Genomic DNA, 27,491 nt, shown 5'->3' with positions numbered 1-27,491 from the left:
CTTAGAAAACCTGTGTATTTTGACAACAGTTTTCTAGGTATTGTTGAGAGTCAATCCAAATCTCCAATACCATGTTACCTTCAATCGTGGAAAAATCAGTTCTGGCATAGATATTTTAGGTCGTGGAGCTACATAAATTTGCTTCAACTTACTACAAGAGACTACTGATTAAATCAATCTGGGAGCCCTGTAAAACGCTTTTCTAATAGCAGCTATAGAATTTCCTGACTGCGCACTACAGAATGAAGTTTGGAAACTTTGCACTAAAAAGAGAGCTACTTGGAATTAGTAACATATATAAAATATGAAGTTAACAAATACATATATATCCTCTTTCCCTGTGTCTCCCATTTTTTTAAACAGCATTCTTCTTTTCTATTATAAGTCAGCAGATGGTTTTATGCTTTTAAATAATTTGGTTCATATCATATGCTCCAAGAAGCTTCTCAAAGACAGTAAAACATGTAAAATAGAACAGGAGTTCTTTGGTGTTTTAAAAAGAGTCCTGACCAATAAAGATTGTCTACTATCTTGTTTTTAAGATCTCTAATATTAACTGACAACAAGGATTTTGATCCAATTGTGACATTATAGGGAGTGTAGGAGGGAAGAAAAGGAAGAGGTAAGAACTATAGTATTCAATATCAAAAAGCATGAGTACACAAACACTGACTAATATGTAACTGATTACATAAGGCATTTAAAAATAATTGTGATTAGTAAGTACCTAATACTAAGATCTTAAAATCAAAAATAGTTTACAATACAAGGAAGAAAACCACTTCTCAAATGTCAACAACCTAAGACTAAGGAACAAATGAATTTGTTAATAAAACTACTTTTACGTAGTCTGATCCTAAAATATACCAAATTCCTAACAAAACCAGTTTTTTACTTTTCCTGATTGAAAAAGCAAAAACACATTATGTGACAAATATTAACTCCATCTGCAAACTCTGAATAAATACAATGTTTTATTTTGGGGAAGAAAGAGTTTTCTGGGAAGATTTAAAATGAAATAACTTAACACAAACATTAATGTAAAAAATACCAGTACAAGGCTAAATAATAAATAACTCAAACAACCAAAATAATATGTTATTTTAAAATGTATCCATTTTCAACAGCTTTCACATAATATTTATACTGTCTAGGAGAGGATATCTCTTACCTGTAAGTCTATAATTTCATTAAAACAATACAGACATCACTAAGGAAGCTGGCTTACAACAACTTAATTCCATGCTTAATGTTTACTCAGGGAAATAAGTGATTCTTTGGCAACCAGTATAAGCATATGATTTACAGCAACATCTTCCCAAACTTAAGCTTAGCAATATTACTAACAATTTTGGACAGGACTTTGACTACTTCCCTATATATTTCTATGCTGCACAGGTATATGATGTCATGTCAATACATATACACTTTCATATTTTTGTAAACTATTCACACCAAACATAGAGCTTTAGTATTCAGGTTAGAAACCAATACAGTAATCCAAAAAAGCTTATATTTATAGTGACCTAAACTTGGATTTTGAAGTTTTCTATGCCTACTGCCTTCACTATTTTGACTATCAGAGTGTTTCATATTTCATAATACAGAAAGTGAAGTAATTTATTTTACCAGTTTCTGGCTTTAAATTCAGAGATTCTAAAAATATAAGTGTAATATGTTACATAAAATTTAAGGAGTTATCTAAAAGGAGTTACTATTATTCTACAAATTACATGTTACAATAATTATTTAAAACTGAATCATGTCGAACAGGCACATGAAAAGATGCTCAATATGGCTAATTATTAGAGAAATGCAAATCAAAACTACAATGAGGTATCACCTCACACCAGTCAGAATAGCCATCATCAAAAATCTACAAACAATAAACACTGGAGAGGGTATGGAGAAAAGGGAACCTTCCTACACTGTTGATGGGAGTGTAAATTGGTGCAGCCACTATGGATAACAGTATGGAGGTTCCTTAAAGAGTAAAAATACAGTTATCATATGATCCAGCAATCCCACTCCTGGGCATGTATACAGAAAAGATGAAAACTGTAGTTCGAAAAGGTACATGTACCCCAATGTTCATAGCAGCACTATTTACAATAGCCAAATTATGGAAGTAACCTAAGTGTCCATTGACAGAGGAGTGGATAAAGAAGATGTGGTGTGTGTGTATATATATATATATATATATATATATATACACACACACATATACACACATATATTCCATTTTATATGGAATATATATATACATATTAATATACATATTAATTATATATAATGGAATATTACTTAGCCATAAAAATGAATGAAATAATGCCATTTGCAGCAATATGGATGGATGTGGAGATTATCATATGAAGTGAAGTAATCAAAGACAAATATATGATATCACTTATATGTGGAATCTAAAAAAGTGATACAAGTGAACTTATTTACAAAACAGAAACAGACTCACAGACATAGACAACAAACTTATGGTTACCAAAAGGGAAAGGGGGAGAAGGGAGGGATAAATTAGGAGTTTGGGATTAATAGATACACACTACTATATATAAAATAGATAAACAACAAGGACTTACTGTATAGGATAGGGAACTATAGTGAATATCTTATAATAACCTATAATGGAAAAGAATCTGAAAAAGAATACATACATGTATAACTGAATCACTTTGCTGTACACCTGAAACTAACACAACATTGTAAATCAACTATACTTCAATTTTTAAAAAACTGAATCATATGCTATGCTCAAAGACTGAGTAATTGTATCTACCTAAAATTTGAGGAAACAAGCTGATTTACAATGTAAGACTAATTAAATTAATTAAAGGGGAGTGGTGATTATAATAAAGTACATCTTATTCTAAGGACAGTAAATGAAATAACATGGATGGGATCCACATAGCTGTACCTTAATGAAGCACCAACCTACACTTCTAAATAGCTATGAAACCAGCAGAAGATTGGACATAACAGTCTTTGACATATGATTAGCCAAAAATTTCTTAAATATGGGTCCTTTTTAGATTTCAGCATTTCCAGGTTTCTGTATTTTCTTTCACATGTATGGTTTCTGTCAGCTCTTTATTTTGGCCTGGATCCTTTAATTCTGCTTCTGTATTTGAATATCTACTTCATATATAACAACAAATAGTATACATAATTTAATAAATGGTGAAGAGAAAATGGCCATATTTGTATTCACACACCTAATATCTTTCCACATCAAAGAGAGTGGAAATGTTAGCAAAAGATATCTTCCTTTTACTATTATTAAAACAGTAATAAGTGACAATTCTTCTCATGGAATTTGAATCATCTAAATTGAAATATAAGTGTCTCATGCCACATAATATCCCATACTAATATGTTTTCCCTTACTTAATGTCAAAGATACCTGAAGATGATTTTACTTATAATAAACAGAACATGGTGGAGCATTTATGCATAGGATAATATTCTGGAACAGTCTCTGAGGTCAACCTTGGCATAATTTGACTTGTGGGTGGAACTGTATCTTATTCTAAGTACAGTGATTTCCTCATAAACATGGTCAAATCATCTTGTGGTAAAATCAAGAGAAAGTACATATAGCATACATGACACAGTACAGCACTAGACAGATTTTTTATAATAAACACTATTTAGGAAAAACGGAATGCATGTGTTTTTCAAATATAATTTTTCTAAGATCTAAATCTATTACAAAGGTATATATCTTTAAAGAAATAAAACTTTACAAATTTTGTAATATAAAGAACAGTGCACTCAAAAAAAAAGAACCCAGTGATCATTCCATTCACTATTTTTCCACAGTTTTCTTGAACTCCTCTTTTGAACTCAATAGCATCTGTTGGATAATTTTATAATTTCCTATGGAGTTAAGAAACCAGAAGTTATCTATAAATTTCCATGGACGATTTTACAGTTCATTATGGAGTAGGGAAGTAGATAATACCTATATATTGTCAAGATAAAGTTAAGGGACTTCCGTGGTGGCACAGTGGTTAAGAGTCCACCTGCCAATGCAGGGGACATGGGTTCAAGCCCTGCTCTAGGAAGATCCCACATGCCGCGGAGCAACTAAGCCCATGCACCACAACTACTGAGCCTGCGCTCTAGAGCCCGCAAGCCACAACTACTGAGCCTGTGTGCCACAACTACTGAAGCCCGTGTGCTCTAGGCCCTATGTGCTGCAACTACTGAGCCCACATGCTGCAACTACTGATGTCCACACACCTAGAGCCCGTGCTCCGCAACAAGAGAGAAGCCACTGCAATGAGAAAGCACACGCACCGCAACCAAGAGTAGCCCCCAATCGCTGCAACTAGAGAAAGCCTGCATGCAGCAATGAAGACCCAACACAGCCCCCCCAAGGAAAGATAAAGTTAATATCTATATAAGACCAGCTATATTAATAAATAAAGATGGTAGCTACTTAAGTGATATATCACAGAGACTCTGTGAAAATGTTTCCTCAGCAATGCCTAAAATTCCACCATTAAAGATTACTTATTTTGTCTTAAACTATACTTAAAATATAATTACTAATGGGTATGGTAATACTTTAAGCACTGGAAGTAATATAGTAGCATAAATAAATTAATTAGTTCTTTTACTGACAGCATACTTTGGTAGGAGATGGATGAAAAAAAATCAAGACATAGAATGGAGAAGACAAGAATAAAGAAGATGAACTTCACCTACTATCAATTTTGAGAAAGCCCAATCTGCATATGTAGATTAGATATTTGACACATAAGAGAGGTACTTCTGTTGGGATATGTGTAAGAGGAATAAAATGTAAAGAAATAATATACTAACATTCAGAAGTATAATAGAGTGTAATCAAATGAGATGGCATACAAAGTATTTAACAAAGTCCTTGAGACTAAAAATTGGTGATGATGGTAATGATGATGGTACAGTTTCTGCTGTTATAATTCTTACAAGATTAACTTTAATGTTGAATGTAATTGCAAGAAAACAAAATGTTTGGCTTACTTTTCATTTCTTGACAGTTTCATAAGTTTATCTTAATATGTTTAAATCTTTAAAGTGAAACCACTCCTATTCAACACAGTTTTGGAAGTCTTAGCCACGGCAATCAGAGAAGAAAAAGAAATAAAAGAAATACAGATTGGAAAAGAAAAAGTAAAACTGTAACTGTTTGCAGATGACATGATACTATACATAGAAAATCCTAAAGATGCCACCAGAAAATTACTAGAACTAATCAATGAATTTGGCAAGGTTGCAGGATACAAAATTAAAGCACAGAAATCTCTTGCATTCCTATGCACACTAACAATGAAAGATCAGAAAGAGAAATTAATGAAACAATCCCATTTACCATCACAACAAAAAGATTAAAATACCTCAGAATAAACCTACCTAAGGAGGCGAAAGACCTGTACTCAGAAAATTACACAACACTGATGAAAGAAATCAAAGATAACATAAACCGATGAAAAAATATACCATGTTCTTGGATTGGAAGAATCAATATTGTGAAAATGACTGTACTACCCAAAGCAATCTACAGATTCAACGCAATCCCTATCAAATTACCAACGGCATTCCTCACAGAATTAGAACAAAAACTTTTACAATTTGTATGGAAACACAAAAGACCCTGATAGCCAAAGCAATCTTGAGAAAGAAAAATGAAGCTGGAGGAATCAGGCTCTCTGACTTCAAACTATACTACAAAGCTACAGTAATCAAGACAGCATGGTACTGGCATAAAAACAGAAATATAGATCAATGGAACAGGATAGAAAGCCCAGAGATAAACCCATGCACATATGGTCACCTAATTTATGACAAAGGAGGTAAGAACATACAATGGACAAAAGACAGCCTCTTCAATAAGTTCTGCTGAGAAAACTGGGCAGCTACATGTAAAAGAATGAAATTAGAACACTCCCTAAGACCATACACAAAAATAAACTCCAAATGGATTAAAGAACTAAATGTAAGACCGGACACTATAAAACTCTTAGAGGAAAACGTAGGAAAAACACTCTTTGACATGAACCACAGCAATATCTTTTTTGACCCACCTCCTAGAGTAATGCAAATAAAAACAAAAATAAACAAATGACCTAATTAAACTTAAAAGCTTTTGCACAGCAAAGGAAACCATAAACAAGATGAAAAGACAACCCTCAGAATGGGAGAAAATATTTGCAACCAAAGCAACAGACAAAGGATTAATCTCCAAAATATACAAACAGCTCATGGAGGTCAATATCAAAAAAACAAACAACTCAATCAAAAAATGGGCAGAAAACCTAAATAGATATTTCACCAAAGAAGACATACAGATGGCCAAGAGGCACATAAAAAGGTGCTCAACATCACTAATTATTAGAGAAATGCAAATCAAAACTACAATGAGGTATCACCTCACACCAGTCAGAATGGCCATCATCAAAAAATCTACAAACAATAAATGCTGGAGAGGATATGAAGAAAAGGGAACCCTCTTGCACTGTTGGTGGGAATGTAAATTGATACAGTCTCTATGGAGAACAGTATGGAGGTTCCTTAAAAAACTAAAACTAGAACTACCATATGACCCAGCAATCCCACTACTGGGCCTATACCCTGAAAAAAACATAATTCAAAAGGACACATGCACTCCAATGTTCATTGCAGCACTATTTACAATAGCCAGGACATGGAGACAACCTAAATGTCCAACGACAGATGAATGGATAAAGAAGATGTGGTACATGCATACAATGGAATATTACTCAGCCATAAAAGGAACGAAATTAGGTCATCTGTAGAGATGTGGATGGACCTAGAATCTGTCATACAGTGTGAAGTAAGCCAGAAAGAGAAAAACAAATATTGTATATTAACACATATATGTGGAATCTAGAAAAATGGTACAGATGAACCTATTTGCAGGGCAGTAATAGAGATGTAGACGTAGAGAATGAACAAGTGGACATGGCAGGGAATGGAGAGGGTGGTACAAATTGGGAAATTAGGATTGACATATATACACTACCATGGGTAAAATAGCTAGTGGGAACATGCTATAAAGCACAAGAAGCTCAGCTCGGTGCTCTGTGATGACCTGGATGGGTGGGATTGGGGGTGGGGGGTGGGAGGGAGGTCCAAGAGGGAGGGTATACAGGTATACATATAGCTGATTCACTTCATTGTAAAGCAGAAACTAACACAACATTGTAAAGCAATTATACTCCAATAAAAAATAAGTTTATCACATTTTGCCCATATGTCATGAAAAAATAAATCATGTTCTTCTAAGTAGTGTGAGGTAGAAGACAGACAGCAGAAATATCTATGTAGTAAGGAAAAGGATCTTGGATTTACATTAGAAGGAGCTGGGCTCAATTCTTTATTTTAACCATGTGATTCTGAGCAAGTATTTTAACATCACTGAGCCTCGTTCTCCTCACCCATATAATAGTGCCATTGTCCTATTCTATCTTCAAGAAATATTGCAAAGCTCAAAGAATAAAATGCTTTAAAAGGATATGAATATTCTGGTGAGATTTGTAATCCTTTAGTATTATAATCAGGATTTTAATTATACACACCAGAATTTTAGAAAAGCTGTTATTAAAGACAATTTTCTTCCACAGAGTAGAGAGCAGAGTATAGCACAGAATGTCTTACCCTAATAAATATCTTTGAATTGTAATAAAAAACAGCACAAGTGAAAAGCAGGTGGCTAATTAGCTATACTAACACAGTCAGGATAACCGAGGATGCTTTTTCTGAACCACGGTTTTCTCATTTGTTAAATAATGGGGTATTAGATAATGTCAAAATTTCCTCCCATCTCTGAAATTATTATATTATCTGGCAGAATTCACTTTACTTGATTTTTTTTAACATGAAAATATAAGAAACTAGTTTCTGAGCTAACATCTGAAGCAGGCATTTTAAAAACCTCTAAAACATGAGGGTGAATAGTGCTTTCATAAGTGTTTTAAATTGTTCATGTATTTCCTGTGACATTTTAATTTTAGCACCTTGTCATGGGGATAAAGGTCTCTCCCACCGGTATATTAAATGGGTTAGATGTGTTACATTTCGAGTTATTTTTTAATCTAAATACCCCTTCACATTCTCAGGTATTACTGGATAGGCTGTTAAAGTGGCAAATTTTAAACTCTGTTGAATGAGATGGATTGTGATAACAAGAACAACAGCTACATTTGTAGTTCAACAGGTGAGAAATATGCATATAATTAGATTATACTCCTCTAAACCGAACCTCATAAAACAAGAATCAAATTACCTGTCTTCCCTTAAGACCCCTCTTTCCACGGATCCCAGGAGCACCCTAGAATGTGAAAAAGTCAAAAGTAAATATTTGTTCCCTTCTTTGATTGGGTTGCTTGGTTTTTTGATATTGAGTTGTATAAGCTATTTATATATTTTGGATATTAACTCCCTGTCAGTCAAATTATTTGCAAATATTTTCTCCCATTCAGTAGGTTGTTTTTTTGTTTTGTTGATGGCTTCCTTTGTTGTGCAAAAGTTTTTTAGTTTAATTAGGTCCCATTCATTTATTTTTGCTTTTATTTCTTTTGCCTTAGGAGACAGATCCAAAAAAACATTTTATTTTTGGATCTGTGATTTATGGCAGAGAGTGTTCTGGTTATGTTCTCTTCTAAGAGTTTTATAGTTTCAGATCTTACTTTTAGGTCTTTAATCCATTTTGAGTTTATTTTTGTATATGGTGTGAGGAAATGTTCTAATGTTCTTTACCATGTAGCTGTCCAGTTTTCCCAGCATCCAAAGAAGACATACAGTTGGCTACCAGGCACATGAAAAGATGCTTTACACTGCTAATTATTAGAGAAATGCAAATCAAAACCACATGAGATATCACCTCACACCTGTCAGAATGTCTATCATCAAAAAGAACACAAATAACAAACGTTGGTGAGGATGTGGAGAAAATGGAATCCTCCTACATTGTTGGTGGGAATGTAAATTGGTGCAGCCACTATGGAAAACAGTATTGGTGTTCCTCAAAAAACTCAAAATAGAACTACCATATGATTCAGCAATTTCACACCTGGGTAAATATCTGGGAAAAATGAAAACACTAATTCGAAAAGACTCAGGCACCCTGATGTTCATAGCAGCACTATTTACAGTAGCCAAGATATGGAAAGCAACCCTAGTGTCCATCAACAGATGAATGGACAAATATATCCATATGTGTGTATATATATACACACACACATATGTATATATGTGCGTGTGTATACACACACACACGCATATACACATACACACAATGGAATATTATATGCCCATAAAAAATGAAATTCTGCCATTTGCACCAATGTGGATGGATCTAAAAAGAGAATATTCTCTCTAAAAGAGAATATTATGCTTAGTGAAGTAAGTCAGAGAAAGACAAATACTGTGTGATAATTCCACTTATATGTGGAATCTAAAAAATGAAACACACAAATGTATATAGCAAAACGGAAACAGACTCACAGATACAGAAAACAAACTAGTGGTTATCAGTGGGGAGAGGGAAGGATTGAGGGGCAAGATAGGGGTATGGGATTAAGAGATACAAATTACTATGTTTAAAATAGATAAGCAACAGGGATATATATTCTACAGCACAGGGAATTATAGCCATTATTTTTTTAATAACCTTTAATGGAGTATAATCTATTAAAATACTGAATCAAGATGCTGTATACCTAAAAGTAATATAATATTGTAAATCAACTATACTTCAAAAAAGTAAATATTTGTTGAATCAATTAATGAGTTATTTTTTCTCAACCATCAATTTATGAAGTATGCCAAAGAGAAAAATAAGTTACCCTTTAAACTGGTGTGATATTCAGAAAAGCTTCAATGTATTAATTTAATTCAAGCGGCCCCTTTTCTTCTTCATAACAAAAATCCTGATTTTATTCAGAAATCCATCCCATCTGTATTTCCAAATGGGATCCCGCCATTCCTCTGGTGATAGTTATTTGTCCAGAGGTGGCATGCAACCAAAGTTGGTACAACCAGACAAAGGAAGTCTTATTTTCTGTACCCAACAGACAATTACCTCCTCTCTGTCTGTCTCTCTGGCTGGACATAAACAAAGGCATATTTAGCCCTTGCACTGGGAATCTTGCAATCATATGAGAAACCAGCCTTAGGATAAAGCCAGCGTTAGTCAAGGCAAAGCAGAGAGAAGGATAATGATATCACTGTGCTCAGGATCATATTGTGCCTAGATCCCACCTAACCTATGGGTTTCTGGTCATAAGAAGCAGCCATCGGGCATAGTACTTAAGTACTCAGTCTTTGGAGCCAGAATATCTATGTTCAAATCCTGGCTCTGCTCTTATTACCTATATATAGTCTTAGGTATGTGTGTGTCTCTGTATGCCTCATTTTCTTCATCTATAGTGAGAAAAATAATACTACCTATCTCACTGGGTGTTGTGAGATTAAAGGAGCTAATTCGTATGTACTATTTGCACAGCGCCTTGCATGTATATGTAAACATTCGATAAATCATTTGCTGTTATCATTATCATCATTTATTTTAAATTTCCTCATTTTGAAGCCAGTTTGAAATGGGATCTTCTGTCACTTGCAGTCCAAAGCGTACTAACTGATAAAATCCCTTGAGACTTATAATCACTTTTACAAGCCTTAGGGACTAAGAAATATGTCAGAACCATGTAGCTTGGGATTTTTGTATATACAGACAAGTTAGCAGATATCAATGGTTGAAGTAATCCATTTACTTTAATTCAACACTGCTTAATAAATATTCATCTAATATTCTCTATTGAAAAAAGAGTTCAAAGATGAGCAATATGACTCATTTCATGAGGATTTCTCACATCTTTACATAATGTAGCCAAGCATTTAAGAAAAATAATTATTTTCTAAAACTTTAGTAGCTTCAGTAAATCTCAGCAGAAAACCTAAGGATAGTACAGATAGAATTATATAAGAACTTTTTCATATATACATGCATGTGTATATTATTGACTTCCAGAAAGAACTTTTTCTTCCCGTTTGTTTTCAGGAGTGATTAGAACATTATTTTCTTTGGCTTTTCTCTACTGAAATATTTCATAACATAATAACAACACCCAGTTAGCTATACCATTCATGGTTTTAGTGAGAATTTTGAAGTAGCCTAATAATATTAGGACATGGTACCTCTAATAGGCAGAATATCACAAAAGGGTCTTATATTTTATTTGAGACAGTCTTGATATATTCATATAAGCTAGTCGAAATTACTGAGTGTGATTATAGGCATTGTGCCTATTGATAGTGTCACAGGGATCCTTGAATTCAAGATGATGACATTTTGCAAGGACATATAACTTTCGTTTATTTATTACATCAATTACTAGAAATAACTTCATTCCAACAGGTCAGGGAAGGATTGTATCATAAGCAGTACAGTAATTAACAATGTAAACTATATATACTCCTTTGGGTCTATAAGAAGCAGTTCAATTCTTTGCATGATAGATTGGAAACATCATCTGTAAGTCTGCTGTGTTACATAGCAGTTAAGTGGCTTAGCTGTAGGATCACACTGAAGATATCGTTTGCAAGTGAAAGAAATGACCTGTGCGCTCACCACAGGAATATCTTCACCTCTTATCACCAAAGTCAACTAAACATTTTGATTGTCATTACAGCACATGTAAACTCTGAATGTTTCTTCTCTGTGGAGGCATTCACAAGTAACTACAAGAAAATGTGATTTAATTCACTCACTCAAAAAGCTATACATTTGAAATATTCATCTAGCAAAGAATAATCTGATTTATTTTCATTTGCAAAAATCAGTTTCCAGATATGAAAAAAATTTTGCCTGAACAGCACTTGTATAATAATAGAGTTAAATGCTAAATTCTGAATATGATTGTTTTCAAACCTGAGAATATGCTAATATTGTTTATTCTACTTGTTTTTAATTAATATTGACAGTGTAGATGAAGAAATGCAGCTAGAAATCACTGAACTGCATATGGCACTGAAAACTAGATATGACGAAGTTGGAATGCCAGAACTCTGTATGTATCTTGGTTAACTTTTATAAGTAGAACAAACCATTTGGCAAAGATTCTACTTTATTCACAAGTACCTACATTTATGAACAGCTATCTTCCACTATTAAACAAAAAAATATATCTTTTGAAGTTGATTTATTACACATTACATTGTAAAATACAAACCCTGCCAAGAGTTTATACTCAAATCAAAGATCAATTACAAAATAAAATCTCCATAATTAGATAATACCAATTTGTGTTTTTTAAAAGTTAAATTTAAAGTTGCTACCCATAAATATTTATATCACCTCGCTTACCTAAAACACAATTCAGTAAAATTTAAGAGAGTTTAATTATATTTCTGGTAGGTGACTTTCCTTAAAGCTGGCTTGTTTCACTGCCTGACATCTGGGTTTATGAGCCCTGTTATACTTTACCCTAAGTATATCACGTTAGAAATAATATTTGAAGGAAACAGACTTACTCTTTCTCCTTCAGGTCCCAGTTGTCCTACTTCTCCAGGAGAGCCAATGAAACCCTTAAAGTAAGCAAATAATCTTTGTATTATCTCACTTAAATATTCACCCTGTAAATAATTCTAAATAGAGATACTTAAAATTTATTCCTAGTAATATGAAATTATAAGGCATAACAGTTTGAATAATCTTGTGTCTTTTCTTCTAGAAATTACAGTTCAATCTTTTCATTAAAAAAAAAAAGTAGGAAATGTAACTTAAGGCATGGTGGCTAATAAAAATCAACAAGCCCAAATTCTTTTCTACATTGAATATCACAAAGGGCAGAAGACACAGATATACAATTAACTAAAATGTAAGGCAGAATGGAGGTATCCAAGAAACAGAAGTATGGAGGAGGAAGAGATTCATTCCAATGTGGCAGGAGGTAAAAGCAGTCAGAGGAGGTTTCAAAGGAGACTGGCACCTGAGGTAGGCCTGTGGAGTAGATAAAGTCTTGATAAGCAGAGGATGGAGAAAGAACACTCCAACTCCAGCACTACAGTAAGCAGAGATAAGATAGAGAGGACTCCGGGAGCATTTGTAAACGGTTAACTGACAGTTTCTTACATGTGAGATGCTTTGGAGAGAAGCAGACCCATTGTGCCCTCAGGGAGATTCCAATAGGTCTGAGAAACAAGGGGTAAAATAACGATGCAAGCTACTTTATACTACCATACTTTAGTTAGATCTCACCTGTGGCAAATAATAACCTGTTTCATCAATTTAATAAATAAAGTGTACAGTAGTTTAGAGAATAGATTAAGGAGAGTCTTAAATTTCAGACAAAGAATTTTAGACTTTATAGTTCAGATAAGAAGCTACTGGACTTTGGGGGAGTGTGGTAGTGCCCTGATGTTAAGCTGTTTTTCTAAAATATTAATCTGTGGACAGGATACAGAATACACCCCAGACAGGAAACACTGAATGTAGGAAAATGTGTTTGAATGCTGTTTCAATGGTCCAAATTTGAAGGAATATGAGTCTGGATCACTCATTCACAAAACATCATTTTAGTGCCCACTGTGTGCCAAGAATTGGAATTATAAAAATGAATATGAAAATCAGTGCCCTCAAGAAGTTCATAGTTTATTAGGAAAAAGAGTCACACAAATAATTGTAATATCATAAGATAATTGTGACATGATTATGTGATATGTGATGTGATAAATACAAGATATAGAAGCTTTGAAGGCAGAATGACCAACTTTGCCTAGAGGGAAGATTTAGGAAAGTTTTACAGAGGAGGCAACATTTAAGCTGAGTCTTGAAGGAAAGGAAAGGCATTTTATGCAGGGCTAACAATGTGTCATCAATCAATCAATTAAAATAAAATGACATGGCATTTTCATAGAATTGCAAATAGTTCTGTGTGATTGGTAGGCAAGAGCGGGGGTTGGGAAGGCAACAGTGGCTACATCATGAAAAGTCTTTTATGTGATGACGGAAAGTTTGGGATTTATACTGAGTCATCAAAAACAATTTAGACAGAGTTTTGATATAATCAACTTTGCAGTTTATAGAATTCATTTGGATTACAGTGGTTCAACTGGTCTTTGTATCTATCTATAGGATTGAGGCAAAGATGATTCTAAGGTTTATATTGGACTGATAAGCAAATGGTAACCACTGATAGAAATATGGAAAACAAATAGGAAAGCTAATAGTTTAGTAGAAAGAGGATGAGTTCTGTTAGTCATTTTGAGATTGTGGTGATGAGGAGGCATTCAAATTTAATTATCTTGGCAAGGAATTGGAGATGTGGGACTCATAGAAAGAGCTCACAGAGTGATATAAGATTTGAAGGGCAGGGGCTTCCCTGGTGGCACAGTGGTTGAGAATCTGCCTGCTAATGCAGGGGACACGGGTTCGAGCCCTGGTCTGGGAAGATCCCACATGCCACGGAGCAACTGGGCCCGTGAGCCACAATTACTGAGCCTGCGCGTCTGGAGCCTGTTCTCCACAACAAGAGAGGCCGCGATGGTGAGAGGCCCGCACACTGCGATGAAGAGTGGCCCCCACTTGCCGCAACTGGAGAAAGCCCTCGCACAGAAACGAAGACCCAACACAGCCAAAAATAAATAAATAAATAAAAGTTAGCTTAGATTTGAAGGGCAGATGGGTCAGAAGCCTTAAGGGTAGAATAGAGCTCTTAGGGGGAAACAAAGAGAAATTTCCCTGAACCACTGAGAGGCTTAAATGGATGGAGACGGGAGAAGAAAAATGGTTTTATGAACACAGCAGAAACCCAAGGTATAAAAGAATTTGAAGAAGAGATACAGGAGGCCATTTTGACTAAATTCGAAATAAAGTCTACTTATTTTGACTTAGAGAATAGGTGACTTTTCAGAGTAAATTTTTCCATAATAGTATACATTAAGAAAGAACTCAGGTTTTAAAAAAGTAGATGTCATTTGTACACCTAGAACAGCATTATGCACAATAGCCAAAAGGTGGAAGCAACCCAAATGTTCAACAGATGAAAAGACAAACAAATGTGGCATATACATACAATGGAATATTATTCAGCCTGAAAAAGTAAGGATATCTTGACGCATGCCACAAGGTGGATGAATCTCAAAGACAATCATGCTAAGTGAAATAAGCCAGTCATAAAAGGATAGATATTATATGATTCCATTTAAATGAAGTACATAGAGTAGTCAAACTCATAGACAGAAAGTTGAATGGTTGCCAGGAGCTGGGGGGAAGGGAGAATGGGGAGTTACTGTTCAGTAGATATAAAATTTCAGTTTGGGAAGATGAAAAAGTTCTGGAGGTGGATGGTGGTGATGGCCGCACCGCAATGTGAATGTACTTATTGCCTCCCGCTATGGACTGAATGTTTATGCCCCTCAAAATTCATACATTGAAGCCTAATCCCCAATACGATGGTATTTGGAGGTGGGACCTTTGGGAGGGAATTAGATCATGAGAGTAGAGTCCTCATGAATGGGATTACTGCCCTTCTAAAATGAGATATGAAAGAAATATGATTGCTCTCTCTGCCACATAAGGATACAGCAAGAAGGCAGCACTCTACAAGCCATGAGGTGGGCCCTCATGAAACACTGGATCTGCCTTCCCAGACTGAAGAACTGTGACATATAAATGTTTGTTGTTTAAGTCACCCAGTCTATGGTCATTTTTATTATAACAGCCTATGACACCAGTGAACTTACATTTAAAAATAATTAAAATGGCGAATTTTATATTAAATATGTATTACCACAATATTTTTTTTAAAAGTAAGTGTCTCAGGAAACATTTCTAAGTTTCCTGGAATAAGAACCATGGGAAGCATTTAGTTCCTGAGGGTGAAAGCTAGTTGGATGTTGCCATAGTAAGACGAGCACTTTTCTTTGACAAGGAAAAACACCTTTAAAATTCCTATGTTCTACAGAGTGTATGAATGAATAAGCAAAAAATAAAATAAAAGAGAAAAAATAGTTTCCTTCTAATTAACTTCAATGATAAAACATCTATAATTTGTTTGCTTGAAAGCCAAGCATCTGAAGGATGGGGAAGGTTTCTTTTAAAATGAAGCATCCAAAAGTATTTCTGATACCAAAACGTTTACGATTATGATGACAAGCTACATGTACTTTCAGAAATATAACCTACAGGTGGCCTTAAGTTTAGAAACAGTTAACTTTTGTTTTAATATACACAACTGGAGTTTTGCTTATAAATAAAAAGAACAAACACCCTAACTGATGTACACTTCTCAGTAAACTAAATACTCAACTGAAAACTCAGGAGCTAAAAAGTCAGACCTCTACTCAACAAAGTCTGCACAGAGTACCAGCACAACATTTTACAAGTAAAGATTTTAAAGGGAACAATGCTATGCATAATTATGTAGGTGTTTCATAAAGGTTTCTTGAGAATTATTATGCTGATTCTAACAGAAATAAAATGTCAGCAGCATCCACAAAAGAAATCATATGGGGTTGTGGTCATTCTCAAAACACTACCACTAAATTGGAGTTTAGTGTAATGTAATGTAAACTGGAATTTAGTGTAATGAAACAAGGAACATAAAAAATAATAAGGGACTTCCTTGGCGGTCCAGCAGTTAAGACTCCACGCTTCCAATGCAGTGGACGCGGGTTTGATCCCTGGTCGGGGAAGTAAGATCCCACATGCCATACAGCCAAAAAATTAAAAAATTAAACAAAAAACACATATGCTTTTGCTTTTTTGGATTGAAGGTTGTATATCCAGGTAGAAGCAATTTTGTGTCACCAGCAGGGCCACTAAAAGGTTGGGGGAGGCCTACATACTTCTACTTTTTGAGCCACCTAGCACCTTATTACACAAAGAAATACAAAAGGAGGGTTACAAAATGATTTATTTTAAACATTTACATTTTTTAAATAATTATCTTAACACCAAAAAATGCAGTCAAACAATGATGCCAGTCAAAAGGTAATTTATCATGATTTATAAAAATATTAATTCATATTGTATAGCATGTGGTATAGTCCAGTAACAGGACCCAAATTAAATGAAAAACATAATCCTGTCAGTGTGATTTTATGATTTTTGTCTTTTTAACCCTATTTGGAGTTAATGTCTAAAGTCTACATTTGAGACTCTTCGTGAATATGAAACCTAGAGAAGTGACTCTTCTGACTCTTCCCTCACCCCCAAAGGAAAATTAAAGGTTAAATCAATTAAATTAGTCAGAAAAGGATTAGATTTGTTTTCTTTTAATGCTTTTATGAAGTTGGCCATCAAAACCTAAAAAAAACTTAAAAAGGGTTACAACCTACACTATAATTTTCAGTACAAATGGGGAAAAAAGCAACAAAAGGATGTATAATATAGTACAAAAATGATATAAAGAAGAATTAGAAAAGTTATAGGAATCACTGAAGCAAGATGAGAAAATGTAGTAAGAGAAAACTGCACAGTGCCAAGTAACAGGTCTAGGAGTTTAGCTCACATGCAGAAGAAACTCCCAAATTCCAATAATAATGATAAAATCTGCATAGAAAGTGCATGCCATGTGCTAGGCACTGTGCCTTAAGAATATTAATTAAGCTCAGGTAGTTCTCATAACCACCTAAAGGTAGGTTTCATTATCACCTTTTAATAAGGTAAGAAAAATGAGGCACAGAAGGGTTGAATGACATCTAAGGTCACAAAGCTAGTAAACAAGGGGTTAAGAAAAAAAAAAAAAGAAGTGGTCCTTGTCTAACTCCAAAGCCCATGTTCTTTGTCCACTAATCTCTTCTTGCTTTCCAAATCCAAGTCAATATGTGCTTTCGGTGCAGTTTCCAATAAAGAATACATGACTTTTCCCCATTATATTTTCACTTAATTCAAGGGTGGAGACAGCATGGGATAGTAAAACAGTACAGAGCTGAAGGTGAGAAAACGCTGGTCTGAGTTCTGCTATGACTTTGTCAAATCATGTCAGTTCCATAGATTACTGTTTTCTCATCTGTAAGATGGAGACAATACACGTGTTCTGCTACTTCATAGGATTGATAGCAAAAGAAATATGAAGTATTTGAAAATGTTTAAGAATTTTTTAAAAATTAAGGCATCATTATAGTACATACTGTCTAAATACTTTTTGTTTTCCTTATTTCAAAAAGGTATTTTAGATAATATAAGGCAGATGCAGATTCCGGAAAATAACTGGCTATTAAAAATAGAGAATTTTGGGCTTCCCTGGTGGCGCAGTGGTTGAGAATCCGCTTGCCAATGCAGGGGACACGGGGTCGAGCCCTGGTCTGGGAAGGTCCCACATGCCGTGGAGCAGCTGGGCCCGTGAGCCACAACTACTGAGCCTGCGCATCTGGAGCCTGTGCTTGGCAGCAAGAGAGGCCGCGATAGTGAGAGGCCCGTGCACCGCGATGAAGAGTGGCCCCCGCTCGCCGCAACTAGAGAAAGCCCTCGCACAGAAACGGAGATCCAACACAGCCAAAAATAAATAAATAAATTAATTAATTAAAAAAAAAAGAAATAGAGAATTTTAAAAACGAAAATTTTAGTTTACTAATTTTTCCTAGAACCAGCTTTGATTTTAATTTGTGGCACACTACATAACACATCACAGTAATTTTTTTTGTTTTATTCCCTTAATGATTAAAAGTGGCTAACAACTTCTTTAACGGTTGGAAGTGCAATGGTATATGCTTGAATATGATAAGCCCATTTCTTTCTCTGCAGATATTTCTTTACTCCATAGCTTTTGTATTATTATCTCAGCCTTGAGTGCGAATTTTTTGCCTCTTCATATTCCTTTCATCATTATTTCTTAGGTCTATATACGTCCACACATAAATAATACTACAAATGCTTAAAGAGCATATTTTCAACATACCAGACGTTTTGCTAGGAGCTAGCAAAATAAATGATGTAGATGTAGGAGCTATCAAAGAATGATGTAAAACCTACCACCATAAGACTGCTCTCTATGGCCTTAACAGTAAAAATATCTATTTAATAAGTGTGTTTCTTTCCAGGCTAAACCTGCATTACATTCAAAGTTTCTATGGAAGTGTGAAAATACATATTTTGTACACTTCATTCTACTCATATGCAAGCATACTTAACAAAATGATGAAAATGCTTACTTACTCGTACACCTTTAGGTCCTGGATTACCTTCTGGTCCAGCTAAACCCTAGTGTGAATAAAAGGCATCATCATCATACTACAGTACTTTTTAAAGAGTTGTAGATAAATAGATTAATAAAAAGGGCATATAAAAGGTATCATTTTCACAAGTATAAACTTCAGAACTCTGTATACTTAATGAAGACTATATACATTCAAGGAATTTTAGAATTTCAGAACCAAAAGAGGCACTGTATATAATCTATACACGAGTATATTTTAGATATCTAAATAAAGTAGATTAACACATTGTCAGTAACAAAAATTATTTTTTAAGTTATTTCTTATTGGCAAACTGTGTTCTTTTAAAACACTTCTAATTAACTTATCTAAAATACGTTACAGATCTATAAAAAGTATAAAAAGTATACAAAAAATATAAAGATATTTTATATAAATGTAGTTTTCTAGTATGCTAAATGAATAATTAATTTCAAGAGTAAGTAATCAATTCATGAAAGCCTAAGAAAGAACATTTGTTCTCTTATTAATCTATATGAAGTAGCTAGAGAAAGTTAGAAATTGGAGGGAAATAAATATGAAATGATTAGAATGAATTTTCACAACAGTATACAAAGACTTGAATCCAGTTCAGATAAAAGTATTCAGATAGTGGTATGTGTAGCGCTGCCAACTGTGTCCCAAGTGTTTATAGTTGTATTATTAAAAAATGTTGCTTATCATATAGAGTCTTAACTTGTACCATCACTTCGTTTTAGTCAGTGGCAGTACTGTAAAATCAGTAGCAGGGCTGTTTTAACATTTTATTAGCCCAGTGGGCATTTTAACTTAGAAGGTTCCATTGTATATTACTCACATCAAACCTGTTTAAAAATCCTACTCCCATTTTAAGCAAAATTTTCTGCAGTAAAATTTTTGAAGGACTTTTACAATTTTGATATTAGAATTTTTGGAATTATTTTGCTATGAGTAATTCATTATTTAATAAAAGTAAACCAATTATCATTTGAACATTAACTCTTGAAATCAGAACATACAATGTATTAACCAAGAGGAACATAAAAAGAGAAGTTTAAATATAGTTACCTCACCTGCCTGCCAGGGTAACCACGTGAACCAATATTACCAGTGAATCCTGGAATTCCCTAAAATGAAAAATAATAAAAGAATACAACAAAGTCAAAAGAAACCCAAGGAAACAAAATTGGTGCATTCATAATACCCAAGTTTGGAAAGAATATTTTTTCCATATAAAAATTCTAAGGGTCCTACACATTGCTTATCTGACTGAAGTCATCTATTTAAAATGAAAATGAGATAAAATTGCTAAATAAAAATAAACACAACTATTAGATTAGGGACCTAAATGAGACATTGATTATTAGTAATGATAAATCTAGGGTGGGAAAATCCAGTGATATATAACTTTTAAAAAACATATTAGAGAAAGATTTGGTACATTTCGTAATAACCAGTATCTTTATGGATTGAACTCCTTGTCTCAGGCATCCTGCAACTCTCCTTAACTATCGGAGCATGAGCTCCAGAAGATAAGTAAATGGATATTAAGTGGTAAATATCTGTATCATGACATAGGTCTATCTAAAAATTCACATAGCAACTTTGGATGGGAAATTCATTTTGCACTGACAACTTTGTATGCCTGATTTAAAACAAGGTTTGCCCAAGGAAGGCTGATATATGGAGACTCAAAGGCATAAGAAAGGAAACTTGCTGCAGAACTGCGTGGAAAAGTGAAAAGAAATACCTCCATTCGCTGTTACTTTCTTCCATTGATATATGATTCATTCATTCATTCAGTTTATTCAAAGTTTAGGTCTGTTAAATAATTTGTGAACCAAGGAAATGCCAGAAGAATATGTGTTGAGCTGTCTTTACTTAACCACAAATGGTGACAGCAGTGATAAATTTCATAGATTCTTTATTATGTAAAATTCATTTCCTGTTTGTTGTTTGGAAAAGAGATCATAAAAGACACTAGCTCTTTTGCCCCTCTGATCTGAAGTATACAGAAGAGTGTTACCTCCGGTTTAACGATAGAAATAGTTAGAAATTCCTAAAATTTGGAAAATCTAGAGAAAAAACAGACCAAGAAAAAGGCAAATGGAGCATCACAGTGGAAAGTTTTTGCCCTCCCATTCCATTAGACTTGTAGGCTCCTAATTTGTCCTTCTCTCCACTTTTCTCAGAATCCACCTCTCAGTTTTGTTTTCTCTCATTTCTCCCTGTTGTCTCCCACTTCCTTCCCTTGTTCCAACAATTACCATTTACTTAGCACTTTTTTAAGTGCCAATCCTATGCCATGCACTTTACGTCTACTTTACATCTATGAGATAGATACTATTTTCTCCATTTTACATTTGAAGAAACTAAGATACAGAGAAGTTACGAAACCTGCCCAAGATGGCACAGTGAGTAAGTAGCAGAGCCTAGATGTGAACCCAGACAATCTGACAAAAGTTGTCACGTGTGTGTATGCACAAACACACATATATATACATGTGTACACGTACATACATATATACATATACATACAGACATCTATACATATATATGGCAATGAACTTAACAGAATGTGAATAAACAGTTGCCTTCTGAGAAGTACAAAAAATTTTCTTCTACATGTAGAGAGATTATACCCTATAAATTTCAGAAACCATATTTATGTACTAGATATTACCTTATTAATATTATATATAATACATATTTTATTCCTATAACAGCATTTATTGAGCACCTATCATGTACCAGGCACTATTTCAAGAATTTTATATGTATTATCTTATTTAATCTGCTCAAACCCTATAAGGTAGATACCATTATCCCTATTTTACAGATGCGAAAAATAAGACATGAAGTGTTTGTCACCAGTGGGAAGTCACTCAGCTAGTAAGTAGAAAGCCAGAATTTAAATCAGCAAGTCTAACTCCAGAGACCACCATTCAAGGCTGCCTCCCTAGTATAGGTTTGAAGTGCAAGTAACTTAAAGTAGTACTCTAAGGAAAGCCCTCTAATTATGAGACTTGCTTCAGTCTATTTACAACTGCTTCCTTTGTTCCCCATCCAATTCTAAAACACACAGGCCTATATCCAGACATCCACAAAACCTTATACTTGGGTATGCCAATAGAAAAGACTGAAATAAATTTAAAAGGCTGTTTTTACTCTGTACGTTCTGGCTAATGCCAATCACCATCCCTTTCATTAGTTTCCTAGCCAACTTAGGTTAACTGACCTCAATTAAAAAGCAATCTGTTATAAGACATAAATGAAATCTGATTTTGAACGGATTTTCATAGAGGATGTTAAGACAACATGTAGAGATATAACACATTCCAGCTGCACAGAGAAATACACAAAAGGACACCACTGGATGACTAAATCCTGCTCTACTGGAATAGCAGTAAACAAAGTCAACGAGTAAGCTTTCAGCAGTCTTATGTGGCACAAACATATTCTAAGCCAACCACACCCTAAAATCACTTGGACAACCAGAGCTCAAAAGAAACTCAAAACAAACACTATACCTCAATTCACTCTGCATTTAAAAAATGGCTCACTTAAATCTGTAGATCGAATGGAGGAATTCGGACACAAAGTTATATCTCTACCCCTGGAAAAATCAGGAATAATAAACCTGCCCCAATCCCACTTCTCACTCTAAGAATTAAAGCACGTGCTCTGAGTCAGTCAGACTTCACTGAGTCCCAGCACTGCCAGCATGGGTCCTCCCTATCTCTTAGTTTTTTTCATTAGTAAAATACAATAATAATATCTAGGTCACAGGATTATTGTGTAGAGAGAAGAGAACAATGTGTAAAAATATATTTAAAAGCAGGTGTAACTGCAATAATTCTTAGTGTTGTAGAGTATTAAATGAGTGAACATATGGAAATATTAAATAAATAATTATACTACTTGAAGTTCCAGTTAACAGTAGTACAGTTTGGCAACTAATAAAGACTCCGTAAATGACAGCTCTTATTACTAGAGCTTGCCCAGATGGTATAATTACTTTCCTAAGTGTTTGCTGGCCAGTTTAGAGATATTTACAAATTTTCCAGAAGGGAATGTCTCCTAGCTAATTAGTTACGCTCCTCTTAATGTCCACAGTGTTTACACAGTTAAAATGCAAAATGACTTTAGTTGTCCCTCACAGTTATCACCAATTTTGTCTTTTTTCTTCTGGAAATAAATAAAATAGAAAGAACTGATTCCAATAATACATTTTCCAACCTTTAAAACTGATTTCAGACTCTTCTCAAAAGCATACCACCCGCAGAACAATGACATGTATACTAACAAAATTAGGTTATAGAACAGTTGCGAGTAAACTGGTCAGTACTGACAAATGGTCAATTTTTCACTTACTTGTGATGTGTCAGGTTTTCTTCATTGAAATCTACACAGAATTTCTGCCAAAGCAGTATTCTAGGGATTTATTTTTCCTCCCCAGGAACTAATCCCTCCTGCCCTTCTGATTTTTTTTTCCCATAAATGCTCAAATGCTTTTCAGCACTCATTTGATCTTCAGGAAACTGAGATTTTACTTGCTACAGATACATATATCGCTTGCCATGTCTAGTAATTAGCAATCTTGAAAAATTGTGCCTCAGGGACTGAGTAGAGTGTATTGTCCCTCTTACAATGAATAAAAGAGAAAACTGGCTTTATTTCTTCATTTATCTTTCCCTCAGGGATAATCCATCACTTTTCTTTCTGGAGCTCCCTTTAGGGCTTCCTGAGGCTCTTTGCTAAATCTCCAATAACGATTTGTCACCTTAGTTAGTACCTAATCTCCTACCCTTTTCACTGATTTATTCATACTGGCCTAGTATATATTGTATTGAAAACAAGAGATATGACTTTATTTCTTCCTATGACATAATGATACATTATTTTATGGTGGGAGAGAGAAGGAATAACATGATCAAAAACTAAATAGTTCCCAAACTATTTTGACTTTTACATATGTGTGTATGTGTAGAATAGACAACAAACAGCAGATGTCCCATTCTAGTTTGGATTGTTATTAAAATTTATTTGCATTCCTTCATGCAAGGGTAGGGAACTAACAGCTGTGGATAGACTTCGGAGAACAGGAAAGCCCCTGAAGCGTACAGAAAAATCAGTGCATATGTGTGTGTGCATATGCGTGTGTGCACATGCATGCATGGATAATCCGGGGACAGGATACACAGCATTTATGAGATTCTCACAGTGGTTTATGAACAACGGAAGTTTAAGACTGCTGTTCTGGAGCATGTTAGGCAGATCGTGAAAGTCAGTCTAAGATATGAAAAAAAACCCACAAGATTTAATAGATAATAAATTAGAAGTTTTTCCTATACTAAACAGAGTAAAAAGCATTAAGAAAAATTGAAAGAGTTACATGGGGGAAAATAATCTCTCAGTGGAGTTCCCTACCATGTGTCTTTTTCACTGGAGAAGATGCAAGTCTTATAAAGGAAGAATACTTACTTGTTCACCTCGGAGTCCTGGGAGCCCTGGATGTCCTTTGAGACCCTGCAAGGGTAAAGGTGAAGACATACTATGAAAAGTAAACCCATTTGAGCCAAATAACTAACCACAGTTGTCTTTCACCCCAACTTTTGGTTTTCCCATTAATACAAATGTAATTCTTACTAATCTATTTCTTATTAAATGTAATCTTTTAAATTTAATAAAAATTTAATTTTTATTAAATAATAAATCCATATTAGTAATTCTTAATTAATTTGGAGTGTTATTTGAATGATTTGTTATCAACTAAAATGGTTACATAGTATTGAATTTTAAAAAACAGCATCTTTTATAAAAGGCTGGTATCTAGCAATGGATCTGCTAAGTTTTTCTGAAGCTTTTTAAAAGTTGGTTTTAGTTCATTAATGCTGAAACAGAATGCCCTCAGGCATAATCTGTTTGTAATTATTGAAAAACTGGCAGTTTCAGGCAGTTTCCAGGCAGTTTCTCTAATCTAAAACATTGTCATAACATTCTATGAATGAGTGAATAAAAAGAGGCTGCTCACAGGTCCATCAAAAGGGTTTTATAAAGCTGTCTAAGAAATCAGTAACAAATGTTATATATCAATTGTACCTCAATAAAAAAAAGAAATTAGTAACAAAAAATTTTCCAAATAAGAACCAAAATCAAATCTTAATGTCTATCATTAACACCCAAAGATATAAAAGAGATAATAACTTTTATCCTCTAGAAAGATATTCTATGAGTGAAAGAAAGGAAGCTAAAAGAAAGGACAGGAAGAAAGAAATAAAGGACACTTCAGAGCATATTTGTACAGCTCTAATCAACAATCAGGAAATCAACCTGCTGTTTACTAGATTTTGGTGTATATAAAAGAACAAGAAAAAGTTCCTTTTTAAAAGAACCTTTTAGGATTTTAAGCAAACCTCAAAAACCTGAAATAAATTATAGTTAGTTTACAAATATCAGAAACTTCAAATTAATGTACTGCAAACTGAAGATAAGTTTTCGGAGTTTTAAGATATAGAGTAACAGAGTAAAAAGAGTCATTCAGGATTAATCACAGAGGGTTTATGAACTTGGATTAATGAATTAGAGAAGGAAATGATACTCTTGGGACAATGGGGAAATTAGAAGAGGTACCTATTTGAAAAATAAGGAAATGATTTAAGCAGGTTTTGAGGTGATAAACTTAAAACAAAAGTAAATGTTTAAGTAGAGAGGTCTCTTGGGAACCAGAGAGAAGACCAGTAATGCAAGTTGGAGACAAAAATGTTTGTGTTATCTGTATATGTAAGCATATTTGTAACAAGGGAGTAACAGAAGGAAAAAGCAAGAGGGCAGAGGAAATGCCCTGTCCTCTGGGAGCTCTGTTCTTTCATGATTAGGCTATTAGAGATCAGAGAAGTGGCCATGAGAAAGAAGGGGGAAAAAAGAGGGGGGAAAAGGAACGAAGGCACAAAGAAATTTCACTGAGCCACTAAGTACCAGACATTGCACCAGCCACTTCCAAATACCTCACCTAATTCTATGGCAATCCTATGAAGTAGGTATCTTCTTCATTTTTACAGATGAGAAAACTGAGCACTGAGAAATTAAATGATATGACCAAAGTCATGTAGGTAGTAAGGTGGAATCATGTCAATTTGACAGTTAGATTTATCAAGAATTGAGCAACCTGCCCTTCTATTTACTTCATATGCCTATATTTGTCTCAGACTCAAATGCAGGCTGTCCTCATTCTCACCAAATGTTCAAACATTAATTTTAGACAACCAAGACAAATCAACAAAAGGGATTATATATCATAAATCATGGTATTATTAAAGTTACACATTTACCACCAGCATCTTATATACCCACAATTTCACTGAGTTTGTACATTTTTTAAGATAGCTAAAGACCAGCCTAATTACAAAATAGAAGACATACATTGTTCTCAGTTGTCCAAATGTTACACAAGATTCTACAAGTAAAATATCCACAGAGCTTTTAATAATGGGAAATAAGAAATGTCCTCAGCACTAACATAGTGGTGGTGGCTCCCCTGGATGAGGCAGCAGCTCTAGAAGGATGGCGTTCCTAAGAGAGTGTCAGGAAGATGAGAAATGAGGAGCCAGGGCGAGAGGTACACAGGTAGAGAAACTCTCTGCCATGGGCCTAGTTCCTTTTCTTTTTTATTAAAAACTGTGCTTATATATTTACTTACTTGTTTTTATTTCTGTGTACTGCTGAGTCTAGCTAGCTACATGCTTCCCTTTCTTTGGCCACTTATCTGTTTCTCTGACCAGAGTTTCTTCCCTCCCCAGCCCTGGTGAAACAGAATGCAGTGGTGCTACAACTTCTTTAGCTTACTTTCCCTGAAGCAGTTTATAACAGTGAACTAGACATGCTATGTTGATCATAATATCCTCTGAATGTACAACTCCCTCTGAAGAGATTCTTCCTCATCCACAGACTCTAATATAAAGGCAGCACCAAAAAGTCATGAGCTCCCTCCTACTCCACCTCAGCCCCAGGAGATGGCATTCAATCTAAGGGAAGCCAATATGAAGTCTGGCCAGTAGCCAGAGGCCGCTTGGAATGGAGAGTTTTGCCTAAACAGGGTGAAGCTGGGCCAATCAAATTCTTTTTTAAATTAAGTTCAACAGGAAGGAAGGAAGGAAGGAAGGAAGGGAGGGAGGGAGGGAGGGAGGGAGTACTGATTCAGGTACTTAGCTGAAGCTAGAAAGACTGACCAAGAAAGGATAAGAGGAAGAGAAGAAAGCCAACGTATGAGTAAAAAATTTACAGTAAGCAGGAAC

The 27,491-nt window shown here is 34.5% G+C and overlaps 1 protein-coding gene across 1 annotated transcript in view; it reads right to left on the bottom strand.

Moving 5' to 3' along the window:
* Positions 1-27,491, bottom strand: part of COL24A1 (collagen type XXIV alpha 1 chain) — a 412,921-nt gene that overhangs the window by 296,377 nt on the left and 89,053 nt on the right. The window contains exons 11-15 of the mRNA XM_082408071.1: positions 24,682-24,726; positions 20,271-20,324; positions 19,181-19,225; positions 12,553-12,606; positions 8,306-8,350 (exon numbers count right to left, since the gene is read on the bottom strand). Of these exons, the coding sequence (XP_082264197.1) occupies positions 8,306-8,350; positions 12,553-12,606; positions 19,181-19,225; positions 20,271-20,324; positions 24,682-24,726 (243 nt within the window). The remainder of the gene's footprint in view (positions 1-8,305; positions 8,351-12,552; positions 12,607-19,180; positions 19,226-20,270; positions 20,325-24,681; positions 24,727-27,491) is intronic.

This window comes from Balaenoptera borealis (assembly GCF_965194805.1).
Source record: "Balaenoptera borealis genome assembly, chromosome: 1".
NCBI lineage: Eukaryota > Metazoa > Chordata > Mammalia > Artiodactyla > Balaenopteridae > Balaenoptera > Balaenoptera borealis.
The sequence above is the reverse complement of the archived record's forward strand: the minus strand, read 5'-3'. Positions and strand labels throughout refer to the sequence as shown.